Here is a 19,144-nt window from a genome sequence, read left to right on the forward strand (position 1 = left end):
TGCTTTTCAGGTTATTACCATTCAATGTAATCTCGTCTTGTTAGCCGATCTCTCCCTCCCCTTTCTCCAGCTTGAATTCTGCTTGATAGTGCTATGCCCAAATGACTAGTTAGTTGATATCCTCCTTCAAATTATGGCTATCCTCACTGTGCACCACCCTACCAATTTTTGTTATCCATGAATCTCGTGATTCTTACCACTATATTTTATTCCAGCTCATTAAATGTCTACCGCAGCAGTGTAGAGTAGGTACAGTCATTTCTCCAGCTTTGCGTTTATCAGCTGTATTATTCTAGTCCTGTACCCATTAGCCTATGTCAGTAGGAGTAATACAAAGATTTTGTAAGTAATTTAGCCAACTGGAAGATGCCCCCTGCGCCCCTCGGTGCCCTGCATTGAGACATCCTCGACACTGCCATTTCAAAGACAAGGTAATTCCAACTATTATTGCCGTTTCACACTACTTGATCTCTCTCGCTCGCTCTCTCGCGCTCTCTCTCTCTCTCTCATTCTCTCTCTCTCTCTCATTCTCTCTCTCTCTCTCATTCTCTCTCTCTCTCTCATTCTCTCTCTCTCTCTCATTCTCTCTCTCTCTCTCATTCTCTCTCTCTCTCTCATTCTCTCTCTCTCTCTCATTCTCTCTCTCTCTCTTTTTCTCTCTCTCTCATTCTCTCTCTCTCTCTCTCATTCTCTCTCTCTCTCTCTCATTCTCTGTCTCTCTCTCTCTCTCTCATTCTCATTCTCTCTCATTCTCTGTCTCTCTCTCTCTCTCTCATTCTCTCTCTCTCTCATTCTCTCTCTCTCTCTCATTCTCTCTCTCTCTCTCTCATTCTCTCTCTCTCTCTCTCATTCTCTCTCTCTCTCTCTCATTCTCTCTCTCTGACTCCTGCGCTCTCTCACGCTCTCTCTCTCTCTCTCACGTTGGTTATGCCTGGTCTCCATTCATTCCTAACGTTTTCCAAGCCATTAAATGGTTTGCAAGCAAGATGAGCTGTCGGGGGTCCCCTTCTGTCTGACAGTTAGCTTTGCATCTCAGCTTGCAATTCCTTAAACTGTCCTGTGAAAATACCATAGCTGCAGCTGCACAAGGTTCAAAATATGGTGCTCAAGTTGTTTCAACTGGAAGTACCTCCTCCACACTTGATCATCCAGACTGTATGAGTGACTGGGATCCCCACATGATGCAGAATGTGCAAGTCCTTCACTTGAGGTTCCAGATACTTGAACTAAATAGAATATAGACCCATGCTTTTCTCCTTATGCCATGAGCTGAAAATGTGTTGCTGGAAAAGCGCAGCAGGTCAGGCAGCATCCAAGGAACAGGAGAATTGACGTTTCGGGCATCAGTCCTTCTTCAGGAAGGGCTCCTTATGCCATTAATCAATTACTCCCATGCAAGGAGTCGCTAAAGCCGCTTCAGAGTTAAAACAATGTTTTTCTTCTCAGCAAGAAAGTTGAAGGAAAAATGAACATTGTTAAGAAGTATTCAGTACAACATCGTTTTCTTGCATTTACGAAGGATATACAGTCTGGCTTGTCTCATTTTTCAATGGTAGATGTCTCTCTGATTTTGATATTTGGGCATTTTTGTTTGAGGTTTGTAGTTTTTCTGTAAGAATATTTTTCTGTTCTTCAGCGATTTCCACCTGCACGACGTCCTTCATCAAGCCGAGGAGGAATTCAGCTTACTCCAGGTGTTGGAGGTGTGGTAAGTAATGGAATGACCAAAATGTGCACTTAAGATTTTTCAGGTCATAAATGTTGTTTGTCATTTCAATGCATTTCCTTCAGTTCTATTCACTGGTTAGTTTTCTGAAATCAAAATTGCTAGTGTAAATGCTTTAGTTTACTTAAAGTTGGCAATAGAGCAAATTTGCATTTACCTGATGCCAACTTGAATTATTCTCATACTTTTTTAGTTGAATAACTTTTTAAATTAATTAAGGATTGTAAATCTCAAAGCCAAATATTGTAAATTACTCAATCGTGAAGTCCTGAGTGCATAATGTTTTAATGCATTTGAGAAAATAGACAAAACTATTTCTGGAAGTCATGGCAAACCAGGTGTTTGAACTGTAAAGAACTACAAACATTTGGAAACTCTACAAATGAACATGTTTTCAGCCAGTTTTGCAAATTTTGGACTGAAATGAGGAAAGATTGGTTTTGAAACCAGTAATTACAGAAATTGTTGCATGGTTGGAAAGAATGTAACTTGATATTCACAGTTAGGATCCTTTGCAAAGCAGTGGTTGCAAACAAACTGAAGGATTGTGTACAGATGGGACTTTGGTTGACAAAGTTGTGTGGATTAGTAATCCATTATGAATGACAAAAGTCTTCTACCTGCCCACAACTATGTAATTGGTTCTCAGGTAGCTGAGTGGTTTAGACTGTGAACAAGATACAAAGGAGGTTATGGCAGCTGAGGAGCTGTCTCTATTCTCTGCAGTAAGCCACTTTACGCCATTTAAAAGTTTATCTCACCTTCAGTTTCTTTAACATGTGACATTTAGTTGATAAGACAGAGATCTTTTTATGTGAACTAACTGCCCTGTGCCTCTTATAAATCAATGGAAACATCCAGTGAAGAATGACAGTGGAAAAATTGCACAGTGGCTCAGTGGTTAGCACCACTGCTTCACAGTGCCAGCAACCTGGAATCAATTCCAGCCTGAGGTGACTGTGTTGGAGTTGCCATATTCTCCCCTTGTCTGCTTGAGTTTCTCCTGGGTGCTCTGATTTTCTCCTACAGTCCAAAGATGTTCAGATTAGATGGATTGGGCATTCTGAACAACCCGTAGTGTCAAAGGATGTGAAGTTTAGATTTGCCTTGGAAAATGTAGGGATAGCTTGAGGGGCCTGAGTAGGATACTCTTTAGAGGGTTGATGGGAACTTGATGGGCCAAATTGCCTGTTTCCCACTGTTAGGCTTCTATAATTCTGACTACTTAAGTGTTCTTAACAGCATAAGATTAATCTCAGCATCTTTTGTGAACAGGATCAAGTTAACTGATTTCCCAGATTTTCCCTCCATCCATAATCTATGTTTTTTCTTCTGTCTTGTATTATGTGTATAATTCCATTTATGCAGGAGATTAGGGTTATTTGTCAATGATTGATAACCGTTTATGCATAGCGGAAGTCAATTTGCACTTTTTGTTAAATACAGAAAACTAGTCTGTGCTTTGTCAACCTGTGTCTAGAAGATGGATGAATTGGGTAATTTTTCATGCTTTTTAGTTACGTTTTTGCACAACTTTTGAGAATAAAGATGCTTAATTTCCAGTGTGCTACCTGAGTGAGATAGTAACCTCAAGTGATATCAAAATGTAGCTAAGAATGAGGCCCTCGTCAAATGGTGCAATAATTTTAAATTGATATCCGTTTGTCTTTTTGTTTTCTGCCCATACTGATCTCTGATCTATCTTGTTTGTTTAGCAGCAGCATTTCTTTGATGAAGATGACAGGATGGTGCCAAGTACACCAACTCTTGTTGTGCCTCATCGATCAGATGGCTTTGCAGAAGCCATTCAGTAAGTTAAATTCTGAATTATACAGGTTTTTTTTTTGAAGAAGTGATGAATAAGATTCATGAAGGCTGAGTGGTGGGCATTGTGAGAATGTGAGATGCTGAATTTTAGAAAGGTAGCTCAAGGCAGTACTTATACACTTAAAGGACCTGGGAGTGTTGCTGAACAAAGAGACATTGGGGTGCAGGTTTATAGTTCCTAGAAAGTGGATTCGCAGGTAGGCAAGATGGTGAAGAAAGCATTGAAATGCTTACCTTTATTAGTTAGTGCATCGATAATAGGAATTGGGCTGTCATGTTGCTGCTGTACAGACATTGGTTAGACCACTTTTGGAAAACTGCTTTCATTTCTGGTCTCCTTGCTATAGGAAAGATATTGTGAAACTTTAAAGGGTTCAGGAAAGATTTCCATGGGTATTGCTCGGGGTTCGAGGGTTTGAGCTATCTGGAGAGGCTGAATAGGTTGGGGCTGTTTTCATTGGCGTGCCGGAAGCTGAGGAGTGTCCTTATAGAAGTTTGTAAAATCATGAGGGTCATAGAAACGGAAAAAACCAAGGTTTTTTCCACAGAGTAGGCAAGTCTAAAAGTAGAGAGCATAGGTTTAAAGTGAGAGGGGAAAGATTTAAAAGGGACCTAAGGAACAACCTTTTCCTGCAGATGGCGTGTATGAAACTACTAGAGAATATGGTGGAGGCTGGTACAATTACATTATTTAAAAGACGGTTGAGTGTATGAATAGGATGGCTTTAAAGGGATATGGGCCAAATGCTGGCAAATGGGACTAAATTAATTTAGGATAACTGACTGATTTGGACAAGTTGGATGAAAAGGTCTGCTTCTATGCTGTGCATCTCTATTTCTCTATGACTATGACCATATCTTAGAGGATGTCAGAGGTTAATAAAATATGAAAATAACAAGTGTTAAGTTTCAAATTGGATACCCTTTGTCGAGTAAACAAATTCTTTCTTTAGGTAAGAAATGAATTCGTAAATTTCAAATGTAGGTCTAAAACATGTTCAGTGAAAGTTTGTGATTTCACAGTAAAATAGAGTGAAATCTTCAAACTGAAAGTTGTGAATTTTGAGTTCTGATTGAAACCAGGTTATGAATTTGCATGGAGGTTAGGCAAACGTATTTTGATACCAGATGGTCTTTGAGACTTACTGAATTTTCTTCAACTTGAAATTGGTATCAAGGAAGCAGACACTTCATGTACTATTTTTGTGATCATATACTTAATGATTTCTTTTCAAAAATAAGAAACTGGTGGTAGCATGAGTTAATCCACAGGAGGAAATGAATAAGTTAAGATGGCGCATAGGGAACTTGGTATAAAACTCGATCTGCTATGTATTTTTCTTTATGATCTAAGCTCGAAATTCATGTTGGAAACTGGTTAGTTCTCCCCAGGTTATTGGAGTTCCTCGATTCAGGTTTGGACCCCCAGAAGATATGTCTCAAACCAGTTCAAGTCAGTCAGACCTTGGACAGTTGGCATCACAAGGAGGTAATTCTCTTACAAAGGTTTCAAAACGGTGACATAATTTGAAATGGGGCAAGTAAATGTGATAATTTGTTCTAAATTTCGCTTGCAGTTGATATTGCATGAATCAGTATTTTCCACTTATATTTGGTAGATCATTGAGTATCAATAATAATGGTTCCAATTTTACAGAATAACACTTCAAGCCTATTCTACAGGATAGAGAATAAATTAAGATAATGAAAGCCTTTTTTTTAAAAAAAGCAGAATGTTAATCATGGGTTACTTAATCTTAAAAGATTTTCCAATCTAAATTGGAAAAGTTCCCAGGAGGAAAAATTGTGTTTGAGACGGTTTCCTAGAACAACATTTTGTGATCCAACCAGAGATCAGGCTATTTCTTTTGACGAGTAATAAAGCGGATTTTAAATAATCTGAGTAAATGATCCCTGAGGGAGCAGTGACTGTAGCAGTAGAGCCTTATAGTTGGTTTGAGTGTGAGAAAGTTGGATCAGAATCAGCTGTGCTGAAGTTAAACAAGGATAATTACATCGGGATGAAGAAAAGATTTTAACAGAAAAGAGATTTGAAGAACAGCAGCAGTCATTTAAGAAAATAGTTCATTACTCAGTAAAAATATGTCTCCATGAGGAAGGAGGGATCAAGTAAGATGATAAACTGGCCATTGTTAACTGGCAGTGTTGAAGGATCTGGTCAGATTTACTAAAGAAAAATGTGGCAAAGTTTAAGGAAGTTTTAAAATCCAACAAAAAGGTGACCAAAAGAATAATCAAGGTGAGGGAAAACGGACAGAAAGAGCTTTTTAAATATTTTAAAAAAACCATTGTGGCCAAAGTTAAACCTTAGAAAATGAGTCAGGAGAAGTAATAATGGAAAACCAGGCAATGGCAGACAAGGATAATAAATATCTTGCTTCAGTCTTCACGATAGAGCATAATAGATGCACTGCACAAATCCTAAGTTAAGGCAGAGGGAGGAAATAAGCGCAATAAGTATCATAACAGAAAAGTACCTGGATAACAAATGTGCTTAAAAATGCAAGACAGTTAAGTCCTCTGGATCGGTGGGGTGTATCCTAGGATATTAGAGAAAGTACTAGATCCTTTATCCAAAATGCTCAGGACCAGCTGTTGTTCGGAATTCGGTTTTCAGAATATGACAGTTTAATGATGAAATTTTTAAAAATCTTACCGGAGAAGCAGACTTCTAACAAAGAATGTGCTTGGCCACTTCCCCGCCCGCCCACCCCACCCCCATGTCACATCTGAGTGACACACATCAAGCGTGTGTCGACTTGGTGGCGTTCATTGAAAAACCCCAGGCCTGTCAATGCTCATCTTGGATTAACTATTTGCTTGCCAAGCAATCTTGTTAATGAGAAAAACTTCACAAAAAAGCCTTTGGATTTCAGAGCTTTTCGGCTTTTGGATGTTTGGATAAAGGATCTTGTACCGGTTGACAGACTGTGATGGACTAGTCATCATCTTTCAGGAATCCTTGGATGATGGAAAAGTCCCACAGAGGATTGGAAAATTGCCAATGTAACACCCATATTCAAAAAGGTTGTTGACAATAAGTCAAAGAAAAAGGTAACTACAGGACAGTTAGCTTACTGTCTGTTATTGAGAAGATGTTAGAGTTTAGGATAAAGGATGAAAGCAGAACATTTAGGAAAACATAATATAATCAGGCTAAGTCAGCATGGCTTCATGAGGAGGAACTCATGCTTAACAAATGTATTAGCGTTCTTTGAGGAGACAATAAATAAAATAGATGAAGGGAACCCATAGATGCAATATTTTGGTTTTCCAAATGGCATTTGATAAGGTACTACATGTTAGTGACTTAATAAGAAAACTGCACATAGTGTTGAGGGTGCTGTTATTAACATGGATCAATGGAGTTGGGGAAAGGGGGACATTTTCAGGATGGCAACCTGTAACTATTGACACACATTTACAAAAGATAAATTACTTTGGAAGTTGATGTACTATTGCCAAAGCTAAGAATGCAAGTTGCAGATGACAGCCTATCTAAGGATATCTCTTAAGTTAAGTTAGTGGGCAAAAGATTTGGAAAAATTAGCTTGTGCACTTTTTCAGCAAAAGTAGAGGACCTGAATATTATTTAAATAGGGAAAGATTACAGAAAGCTGTAGCACTGGAACGTGGGGTCCTTGTGCATAAATCACAAAATAAGTTAACATGCAGGTTTAGTAGGTAAAAGTGAAAGCAATGGTTTCCTGTCCTTTATATCAAAGGGAGTGGAATCTAGAAATAGCCAAGTCTTCATAAAACTATACAAGCACTAAACAGACCACAGCCAGAATACTGCGCAGTTTTGGGAGCCTTACCTAAAGAATGATGTCCTGTCATTGGAGGCAGTCGAGAGTAGGTTCACTAGATTGGCCCTGCTTATTGAGGAACTGTCTTATGAGAACAGATCGAGTAGGTTGGGCCTGTACTCTCCGGAGTTTAGCAGAATCAGAGGAGGTCTCATTGAAACATATAGTACCCTTAGGCAGCCTGGCAGAGTTGATGTGGAGAGGTTGTTTCTCCCTCTATCCTCCCTTGGGTGAATCTTCGACCAGAGGCATAATCTGACCAGTTTAAGACCAGTGTGACTTTTTTCTTTCTGAAGTGGTCAGTGTGCAAAAACCTTTATCACAGAAGGCTGTAGAAACTAAGCCATTGAGTATATTCAGGGTAGAGAGATTTTTAATCAGTAAGGGAGCCATTGATTATGGGGAAATGGCAGGAAACTGGAGTTCAGGATTATCAGATTCAACCATGATCTCATTCAGTGACAGAACAGACTTGTTGAGCTAAGTGCATGCTTCTGTTCCTACACCTGTCTGTTTTTATAGTTATTCATCATCCAGTTGTGTCTTTTACTGGTTTGTAAAACCAGTACTTAATTGAAATCTTGCATTTCACAAGTGACTCTGAAAACTGTTTAATTAAGAAGTGAATGCATAAACAGCCTAGGTTACTTGCATCATTTCTGCTGTTCAGAAATGCTAGTAACATTCAACTTGAAGCAAAATTCTGTGCCACAAGTCAAATCTTTTAATCTAAAATGAAACGTCAAGTGTTAAATCACCATGTCTGCATTTAAATGCTGCTGTTACTAATACTTTAATTACATGAAATAAACTATGCAGCTTCAGTAAGAAAGTATCCAGTCTACTCTGACTTACTACTTGAGAACAGGTGATGTGTGGAATGTTTGTTTATTCTGATTTTATTCTGTAATTTATTGTGACTCATCTCCTTATTCCTACAGGACTAGGAATGTATGAAACTCCCATTTATCTTGCTGCTGTTCATGAAGACGAATCTGGAGGCCGCAGTGTCCCAACTACACCTCTGCAAGTTCATGCACCAGGTATGGATTTATTTTAATGAGAATAAAAGTGGCTGCATTTTTGGGAGAGTGCTCATCATGTAATTGTGTAATGGCACTAAAGCCTAAGATAAGCTTCTCATGCTTTTTTTGATCAAAGTTCCATCCAGCTTTTGTTCTGTAGTGCATAAGACCTAGGAGTGGAAGTAAGGCCATTTGGCCCATCAAGTCCACTCACCATTTAATCATGGCTGATGGGCATTTCAACACCACTTACTCACACTCTCCCCATATCCCTTAATTCCTTGTGAGATTTAAGAATTCATCAATCTCAGCCTTGAAGATATTTAACCTCCGAGCCTCCACTGCGCTCCATGGTAATGAATTCCACAGGCACACCATTCTCTGGCTGAAGAAATTTCTCCTCATTTCCATTCTAAATTGACCCCCTCTAATCCGAAGGCTGTGCCCACAGGTCCTAGTAACTCTGCCTGACGGAAACAAATTCCCAGTGTCCACTCTTTCTAAGGCATGCTTTATCTTGTAAGTTTCTCTTAGATCTCCCCTCAACCTTCTAACCTCTAATGAATACAATCCCAGGATTCTCAGCCATTCATCATATGTTAGGCCTACCATTCCAAGGATCATCTGTGTGAATCTCTACTGGACACGCTCCAGTGCCAATATGTCCTTCCTGAGGTATGGGGCCCAAAATTGGACACAGTATTCTAAATGGGGCCTAACTAGAGCTTTATAAAGTCTCAGAAGCATGTCACTGCTTTTATATTCCAACCCTCTTGAGATAAATACAATATTACATTTGCTTTCTTAACCACGGACTCAACCTGCAAGTCAACCTTTATAGAATCCTGGACTAGCACTCCCAGATCCCTTTGTAATTTGGCTTAATGAATTTTCTCACCATTTAGAAACTAGTCCGTCCCTGTATTCTTTTTTGTTCCAAAGTGCAAGGCCTTGCATTTGCTCACATTTGAATTTCATCAGCCACTTCTTGGATCACACTCCTAAATTGTCTAAATCTTTCTGCAGCCTCCCCACCACCTCAGAACTACCTACCTGTCCACCTAACTTCGTATCATCGGCGAACTTCGCCAGAATGGAAGCAATATTGCGTGGTTTTGTGCCAGTTAGTTTCTGTAGCATAATGTCTGTAACATATAATTTCTGGGATATAAGAATTGCCATTCTCCCATATACTATTGCATTATTTAGCCATTTGACTTGCCACAGTTGACCTCTTTGAAAGGTCATCTGCAATACTAAGCTCATTAAATGTTCTTTAATGAAAAGGTGCAACATGATGGCAATTACAACAAACCCTTTTTAAAATTCTGGATCTACCATGGATCCCCGAGAGGAGGAAACACTGATGGACTGACTTGTGTCCTGTGACCAATTGATATGGGCTGTTAATTACATTTGCTCAAATTGCTGAACTTTTTACACTTAAACCCTGTTCAGCAAAGTTGAAGATGCTGAGTAAGAATAACAAGATTGCCATGGGCTGCTTGTGAATGACATCGCACCACTGTGCCAGAGCCTTGTGACTGCGCCTTGGTGTCCTAATGGTTTCAAACCCTCCTAGAAAAGTGATGGCTGCCTACATGGCTTACCATTGTTTAAGTGGACATAATTAAGTTTAGCCTGCTAAATTTGCACCATTTCATGTATTTTCATCGAGTCCATGGATGCAGTTTTGTTACATCATGGCTTCTTAAAGGACTGGCACTTCAGATGGCAACTTACTTTACTTCCTTGCATTTCTAGAACATTGCTCATCTCACTAGCATCAACTCATACCACAGCAGATCTCTTGATGCCTTTCTTACATTTATACGCTACTTTCCTTACTCTACTCTAATTTAGCTTAGTCGTGAACTTGTCTAAAATTTTGCCTGTATCCTCACTTGTGTCAGATCCCCTTTATTCATCATCTCTATGCACGTTGACCTTCACTAGTTTTCTTGTTCTTCAATTCTGATTTTTAATATTTTCCCCTCCTAGCCATATCTTTACCTCTGTCGCTTACCCTCCAGTTGTTAGAATGCTGCTTTTCTCCCACTCATGCACATTTCCTCCACTCGTCGTCAAACTGTTGGATTTCTAAGCTCTTACTTATGGAATTCCTTCCTTCAAACCATCTCTCTCTAAGACTCCTTCAGCCATATCTAACCAAGACTTGTTTAGTTCTGAAATCTCTATAGTTTAGGTGCCACTGTTTAAGAAAGGTGGTAAGGACAAGCCAGGGAACAATAGACCAGTGAGCCTGATGTTGGTGGTGGGCAAGGTGTTGGAGGGAATCCTGAGGGACAGGATGTACGTGTATTTGGAAAGGCAAGGACTGATTAGGGATAGTCAGCATGGCTTTGTGCATGGGAAATCATGTCTCTCAAACTTGATTGATGAAATAGCAGAGAGGATTGATGAAGGCAGAGCAGTAGATGTGGTCTATATGGACTTCATTAAGGCATTCGCCCAGGTGCTCCATGGGAGGCTGGTTAGCAAGGTTAGATCTCATGGAATACAGAATTGGCTCAAAGGTTGATGACAGAGGGTGGTGGCTGAGGGTTGTTTTTCAGACTGGAGGACTGTGAGCAGTGGAGTGCCACAAGGATCGGTGCTGGGTCCACTACTTTTCATCATTTATGTAAAACATTTGGATGTGAGCATAAGAGGCATAGTTAGTAAGTTTGCAAATGACACCAAAATTGGAGGTGTAGTGGACAGTGAAGAGGGTTACCTCAGATTACAACAGGATCTCGATCACATGGGCCAAATGGCTGAGAAGTGGCAGATGGAGTTTAATTCAGATAAATGCGAGGTGCTGCATTTTGGGAAAGCAAATCAGAGCAGGACTTATACACTTAATGGTAAGATCCTGGGGAGTGTTGCTGAACAAAGAGACCTTGGAGAGCAGGTTCATAGCTCCTTGAAAGTGGAGTCACAGCTGGATAGGGTGCTGAAGAAAGCGTTTGGTATGCTTTATTGGTCAGAGTATTGAGTACAGGAGTTGGGAGGTCATGTTGCAGTTGTATAGGACATTGGTTAGGCTACTATTGGAATATTGCGTGCAGTTCTGGTCTCCTTCCTATCGGAAAGATGTTGTGAAACTCTGAAGGGTTCAGAAAAGATTAACAAGGATGTTGCCAGAGTTGGAGGATTTGAGCTATAGGGAGAGGTTGAATAGGCTAGGGCTGTTTTCCCTGGAGCATCGGAAGCTGAGGGGTGACCTTATAGAGGTTTATAAAATCATGATGGGCATAGATAGGGTAAATAGGCAAAGTCGTTTCCCTGGTTGGGGGAGTCCAGTACTAGAGAGCACAGGTTTAGGGTGAGAGCGGAAAGATATAAAAGAGACCTAAGAGGCAATGTTTTCACGCAGAGGGTTGTGTGTGTGTGGAATGAGCTGCCAGCGGAAGTGGTGGAGGCTAGTACAATTGCAGCATTTAAAAGCTTCTGGATGGGTGTATGAATAGGAAGGGTTTGGAGGGATATGAGCTGGGTGCTGGCAGGTGGGACTAGATTGGGTTGAGATATCTGGTTGACATAGACGGTTGTTCTGAAGGGTTTGTTTCCATCCTGTATATCTTTATGACTCTAGTGTCAAATATTGTCCAATAATGCAAAGCACAAAATAGATTATTAAAACCACAGAAGACAAGAGTAGGCCAGTCAGCCCCTCGAGCCTGCTCTTCCATTCAGTATGATCGTGGCGGATCATCAAGCTCAATAACCTAATCCCAATTCCCATCCAATATCCCTAGAAAGCTTTTGACACAAGAGCTTCATCTACCAAGTGAGTTTTGAGAAGATTTGTAGCTCAAGTTGAAGTTCTGGATATAGATTGCAGCTCAGCGAGCAAACCTACATCTAGCTTTATTTACCTCATTGAGAACTTAGTTTTGTCATCAACGTCTTCCGTGGTAGTGAATTCCACAGGCTTGCTACTCTGGGTGAAGAAATTTCTCCTCAGTCCTAAAAAGTCTAAATTATGACACCTGGTTCCCCACTCCCCTGCCATCAGAAACATTTTTCTTGCATCTAACATGATGACTAGTCCTGTTAGAATTTTTTCCTGTTAGAATTTAGTCCTGTTAGAATCTGAGATCCCCCATCCCATCAGTCTTCTAATCTTCAGTGAATATAATCCCAAAAATCTCTATCTCTTCTGCCAGGCAAGCAATCAATTTGGTAAACCTTTGCTGTACAGCAAGGAAAACCTTCCTCCAGGAAGGAGACCAAAACTGCACAGTCTTCTAGTTGTGGCCTCACCAATCCCTCTACAGGTGCAGCAACACATCCTTGTTCTTGTACTCAAATCCTGTCATTATGAGGCCAACATATGGTTTGTCTTCTATGCTGCCTGCTGCAAATGCAGGCTTACTTGCAGTGATTAGTACACAGACACCTGGGTCTCATTGAAATTTTACCCTCTCAATTTACAGCCATTCAAATATTAATCTGCCTCTCTATTTTTGCACCCAGAGTGGATAATCCAACAGTTGTCCACAATGTTCTGCATTTGCCCACTCACTCAGCCTGTTCAAATCTCTCCGCAACATCTGTGTACTCCTCAGTCACACTTTCATCCAGCTTTGTGTCATCTGCATATTTTGAGAGAATGAAGTACCATACTGTTAGACTTTTAATTCTTTTAGTGCAGAGTGATGTATCTTGGAAAAATTCAAGAAATTCAAATTCAATGACAAAACAATACTAAATGCAAAAGTTTACATTTCAGTCACCATATTTTGTTTGTAAAATGTGTTCAGGACAATTAATGCAGCAATGTTGTATAAAGCTCTTCTGTTTTCTTTATTATTTGTTCATGGGTATGGATGGAATTTATTACCCACGCTTAATTGCCCACCTGACATTAAGACTCTCATTGCCATGGGTCTGATGTCAGATAAGGGAGAGTGACATTGGTGAATCTGATGTGTTTTTTATGACAATTGATGATGGTTACATAATGACCATTAGATGAGCTTTCTATTTCAGGTTACTGAGTTCAAATTTCACCATCTGTCATGGTGCCATCTCCAAGCAATAGTCTGTGATTCGGATTGCTATTCTAGTGACATACCACTACGTGATAGTTCACATTGTGTTATGAATGGAATGTATAACTTAATGGGCAGTTGTTTGCACAATGGTTAGCACTGCTGTCTCGTGGCACCAGGGACCTGGGTTTGATTCCACCCTCTTGTCATTATGTCTCTGTGAAGTTTGCGTGTTCTCCCCATGTCTGTGTGGGTTTCCTCTGGGTGCTCCCGTTTCCTCGCACAGACCAAAGATGTGCAGATTAAGTGGATTGGCCATGCTAAATTTCCTGTAATGTGCTAGGGATGTGCAAGCTCGATGGATTAGCCATGGTAAATGTGGCGTTATGGGAATGGGGTGGGTATTTGTGGGGTGCTGTTCAAGGAGTAGTTGTAGGCTAAATATCCTCTTTCTGCACTTCAGGGATTCTATTATTAACAGTTGCAGATGTCTCCCTTCTTTAATATCGAGCTTTGAAAATGAACAAATTATTTTTGAGACGTTTTACCTCTTTGTGGGAAAATTTCAAATCATTTCCTCTTCAGGATGTTTTGATCATTTCTGTAATTCAATGCAAAAATGCAGGTAAATGTGCAATGCCTGTAATTTAAACAAACCAGTTAAAAGAAGGCAAATTGGAGGAAGCTGAAGTTAAGCAGAAGCACCAATGTGGGTCTGTTGAAATCAATGACCTGTTTTGTGTACCAAATTCTTTTTGCTGGCCACTTTATAAAATGCAATTTGTGCTACAAAGTACTTAAAAAAAAAAGTCATTGAACAAATCACAACATTTGAAGTTTTACAGAATCCTATGTTAGTATAATGTCGGTTAAATCTTATTCTTTTAAAATTGAGTGACTAATTTTCCTTCACTTTCAGATCTATCCAAATAAGTTGCATAAAAATTACACTACCTCATTGCCTGTGTGTGTGTGAAGTGAGTGAAAAAGTAAGGGCTACTTCTGAGTCAACTGTTTGCTAATTCATTTCAAGGCACCTCTTGGATGGATGTTTTAGTGGTACAGTTTTAAGAGTTTAATATGAAGTGCACATTGATAAGTTATTTCTATCACAATGTAATATCTGTTGATTGCAGCAAGTTGGCACTCATGAGCTTGATTGCAGAGCTGTTTCCACAGACCGTTACTTTACCATCTAGTGGTGGCATGTGCAGTAAACAGTCATAGTGAAAGCGTTGCAGTGAAAAATCAATGATTGTTTTGTTATTGTGCAATATTATGTTTTAACTATAATTTATTGAGTGGAGTGCTGGATATAGTTCTATGTAAACATATGAGGGAGCTTCACTATTTCTTGTACAAAACACAGTCTTTTCTTTTTAATGTGCAGAGAAGATGTCTTGGACTTGTGACACTTAACTGTTATGCTGAAATTTCAGCTTGCTCGGGAACTCAGGCTACTTCGTTTTCTTTCAGTCACAGTTTTCAATGAGGGTGCACAATCTGATGTAACTGAACACGCTTCTCAATCTGTTCCCATGGTTACAACATCCACGGGAGGCCTGTCTAGCACTGCAGATTCTGGAGGTGGTGATGATGGGGATGAAGTGTTTATGGAAGGAGCAGACCAAGAGGGGTAAGATAAGCCAAGTGTCCCTAAATCTATAGTCCTCTGCTAAAGAAACCATTTAATTATATTGTTAATTCTCTTTTACAGCTTTTATTGATTATACTTATTGCCTGACCTACTGTGCTTTTCCAGCACCACACCCTCGATTCTTGCTTAGTTTTATCATTCCATCTACTTTGTCTGTAGAGGGTGTAAATGCGTGCATCAGGCATCATTCCATTGCTATGTTGAAAATTAGTAGCAGTTTTTTAAAAAAATTCTTAATTTAATGGCAGAGTTTGGCACTTCAGTTTTCTATTTTTGTTATGAGACATGGAGGTTTTCATAATTATGAAAACATAATTGCTTTACCTGATTATTTATTTGATTGAAAAGCTTTTCAGACCCATGAGGTTATTATTTGACAAATTAAATGCACCCTATTTGTTCAGTCTTAGTTCGGATGTGATGGAAATTGAAGGGCATCAGGAGGAGGAATCTGTTCAGCCATCTGAAGAGGCAGATCTGCCATCCACTAGCCAGGATCCTCCTTCCAGTTCAGCAGGTATGTAATTTGAAAGTGCACCAGAGATTTTGTCACTTGTGTTTTACTCTGCAAGCATATGCACTCTCAGTGTAGCAAGCCCTGTTTTTAATTAGTACCAACAGTGAAGCTTTAATGCAGTGAACTATTGCAAAATGCTTTACCAAATAAATGAGAGAGAGCAACATCTTTAACATGTAATAGAAAGCTTCACTATATATTTAGACTTATAAAATTGCCTCTGCTCATGAATGCTCAAATACAGGCTGCCTTAGACCATTTTTATATAATGAAGTTTCAAGCACATTTGCATTAAAGGTAATTTCTTTGTTGCTTATATTTAAGTTCCCCTTTTCTTTGCATAATCCAATTCTTTTGAGAGACAATACAAAATTGGAGTATGTATCACACCATTTGATTGTTCCGCTATAATGTGACAGTTGTATTTCTCTGCAACCTCATGCTCTAGATAATCTCACTATGAGAAATTGCTTTAGAAATCTGGCTGTAGATGATTGCGCTTTGAAAAACCCAATACTCAGCAGAAAGTTTGTGTTTTACAAACAACATCTGCAATTTGCGCTGATGAAACATGCATTATAGAAGAACTCCCTGTAGTAATTTTGAGTGTTGTGTGTCATAATACCACATCAGTATATGACCACCTACTTTTCTGTAATAACTTAAGTTTTCATTTCCTAAAACAAGATAGTATCCAATCAAACAGGAGAGTAGCTATCGTTGAAAGTAGTGACGTGTTCTAACCATCATAAAGCAGTGATGGAGCTTTGATAGCCAACCATAACAGCTTTAATTCTTGGACATCTGTGCACTTTTCACTAGTATTATGATATGTTTATTTTTCTCAATTACATCTTCTGGTAGATGCCAGTGTCAGTCAGCCAAAGCCATTGAGAAGAGTACGACTTTATCCACAGATGGGGAGAACTGTTGCTCGGGGTCGACAGTTTATTAGCCGAAGAGGTAAGGCCCTCTTTGACTTTCATTATGTGCAAGTATGGAAAAAGTCTTATAATGCCTTACAAGGCAAATGGTCAATATAACCGGAACCTTACAAAAGGAAAAGGTCAACATGAAACAAAAGGGGGCTGGAGGCACGGTGCAAGCAACAGATTTGAAACTGTTCAGGTTGGAGTAAAGCAGTGATTTTCCATTGTCCGAGATGGGGTGGAGGACAGTAATGTGGGAGGAAAGGAAGAGTGAAAATGTCCTTGCCATGCAACATCATCATTCACTAAATCTCAAAATCTACTGTCTCTATGATTCTTATATGCACCCCATCAGGTCCAGGAGACTTATCAGTCTTCAGTTGTATTCGTTTCCCTAACACTTTTCATTCTAGTGATATTTATTAAATTTATTTTCTCTCTTCCTTTTTGCCCCTTAATTATTTAGTAATTTCAGAATGCTGCATTAGTATGTTCTTATGTGAAGACTGATCAAAGTACATATTCAACTCCTCCAGTTGTTGGCTCTTCACTGTTTCAACAGCTTCATTCTCAAAGGTGCTTATGTTAAATTTGGACTTTCTCTACATTTTTTACATTTATAAAGAGGCTCTTGCTATCAGTCTTGATATTTCTTGCAAGTTTACACTCAAAGTTTGTTTTCTCCATTTTTTTTTGGTCATCTTTTATTGGTTCATAAAACATTTCCAATCTTCTGACTTACCACTAATCTTTCCCATATTGTATGATTTGTTTTTCAAATTATTGCTATGCTTAACTTCCTTAATTACTCATAATAGCTGATCATTTTTTCTAGAATCCTCCTTTCTCATTGGGATATATGGTTGTTGTGAGCCATGAACTGTCTTCTGAAACATTTGCCATTGTTCATCAGTAGTCTTTGCTTCTGAATTCTTTCCCCAGTCCTCTAACTGATGCTAAATTCTACCGCATTATGGTCATCACATCCTCGGTAATCTTTACTCTGACAATTTATTAAACTGGCCTCATTCAACCTTATCAGAAGCAAAATATCCTGATCGCAAGTTGGATCCATAGTGTCTTGTCCTCTGATATGGTTCCAAATAAGCACTGAATTCATTGTTAGGACAACATCTGCCAAACTAACTACCTCAACCTACATAAAGATTAAAATCATGTATGATTAATGTATTGCCTTTTGTATATGTCCTAATTTCCTGATTTATTGTCTGTCCCACTATATAGTTACTGTTTCAGGGTCTGAAAGACAACCTGTTTCAGTCTCGTCTTCCCCCTTTTTATTTATTACTTACCTCAATACACATGGACTCTATAGCCTCCAATTGAGATTATTTCTTACTAACATACTTGTTCCATCCTATACTAAGAATGCTGCTTTGCTTGTGTGTCCTTTCAAAAAGTTTTTCATTCCTGAATATTTAGTTTCCTGTTGTGATGTCCTTGTGACTGTCTCTGTCTTTGTAATGGCTGATGGATCATATCCATGAACCTTTTTTTGTGGCATTTAATTCACTCATTTTGTTCTGAACACTATTTGCATTCAAGGTAAGAGCCAATAATTTTATCTTTTCACTGTTTTCTTTCCCCTTTGCCTATGTTAACTGCTGTTTTTCTATGTCTGTTCACTCTGACCCACTTTGAGTATCATTAATCAAATAGCTGCCCTGTCTTGCTGCTATATCCTCCTGCTTTGTAAGCCTAATTTCTCCTCTTTCTGCAACCTACCTCCAAACATTACTTTAAAGTCCTTTGAATTGATATGTGCTTGCTATTTCATCAAGTTGGTAACATTTATGAACATAAAAGGAGGCTTGAACCAAATTAATTCTGACATAAATTTGGCAACTTCCAGGACTGGGTTTTGGATTTTTGTTGTCGTCTTATTATGTTTTCTTTGTTTCTTTGAACATCCTAAGGCAGAATTTGAATTAAAATAAGTATATGTTTCCATTCCTATCTAAATCCTAACTTTTAGTTTTACAGAATGAATTGATTTTATTTGGGTAGTAAAATCTGCTTATTCCATTGCATTTTTTTGCAGTCAAGTGCAGGAACAGCAACCCAGACTTTGGAAGAACATTGCACGCTCTCTAAATTTACATTAATCTCTTGATACCAGTATTTCAAATTTGGGAAAGCATGTATATAGTTTAAGGTTGACTGTTTCGCATATTCCATTCATTACTTTCATGTTTTTTTATTTATAGGTATGAGTCATTCAATGTCAGGCAGAGGAATAAACAGAGGAAATCATAATTGAAAAAGTATACCCATGAAGCGTATTGGCCACTGGCTTGTTACAGTAGATCTAAAATTTCTCAACTTCATACATTTATGGGTACTTGTCACAATGTAACCTTCTCATTGAAAAATAAAATGATTTCCTTTTGTGCTGAGTTGAAAACGTGACTTTTTCTTGGATTGTTAATCACATCCATACAAGTCCTTTGTTACACTTCTTCTTGTATCAGTGACTTTCTGGTTAGCAGGATCAACGGTGTAGTACTTATCTAAATTGAAAAGAATCAAATGAGTGGAAGATATCAAACAGCATCTTATTTAAAATTGAATTGAGGTGTTCCCTTTAATTTGAACAAAAAGAACTATTATAA

At 38.8% G+C, this 19,144-nt stretch overlaps 1 protein-coding gene across 6 annotated transcripts in view; it reads left to right on the top strand.

Moving 5' to 3' along the window:
- The window catches only part of LOC140479668 (nucleoprotein TPR-like), a 152,657-nt gene extending 133,721 nt beyond the window's left edge, over positions 1 to 18,936 (top strand). For 5 of the 6 annotated variants that reach the window (XM_072573618.1, XM_072573619.1, XM_072573621.1 and 2 more), the window contains 8 exons: positions 1,637 to 1,708; positions 3,442 to 3,536; positions 4,936 to 5,042; positions 8,325 to 8,426; positions 14,885 to 15,044; positions 15,470 to 15,582; positions 16,447 to 16,545; positions 18,740 to 18,936. In XM_072573618.1, coding sequence (XP_072429719.1) covers positions 1,637 to 1,708; positions 3,442 to 3,536; positions 4,936 to 5,042; positions 8,325 to 8,426; positions 14,885 to 15,044; positions 15,470 to 15,582; positions 16,447 to 16,545; positions 18,740 to 18,792 — 801 coding nt within the window. In that variant the 3' untranslated portion in view covers positions 18,793 to 18,936. The remainder of the gene's footprint in view (positions 1 to 1,636; positions 1,709 to 3,441; positions 3,537 to 4,935; positions 5,043 to 8,324; positions 8,427 to 14,884; positions 15,045 to 15,469; positions 15,583 to 16,446; positions 16,546 to 18,739) is intronic. The other variant, XM_072573620.1, reaches the window with a different exon arrangement.
- Positions 18,937 to 19,144: the final 208 nt, after the last annotated feature.

This window comes from Chiloscyllium punctatum, chromosome 7 (genome assembly GCF_047496795.1).
Source record: "Chiloscyllium punctatum isolate Juve2018m chromosome 7, sChiPun1.3, whole genome shotgun sequence".
Taxonomy (NCBI): Eukaryota; Metazoa; Chordata; class Chondrichthyes; order Orectolobiformes; family Hemiscylliidae; genus Chiloscyllium; species Chiloscyllium punctatum.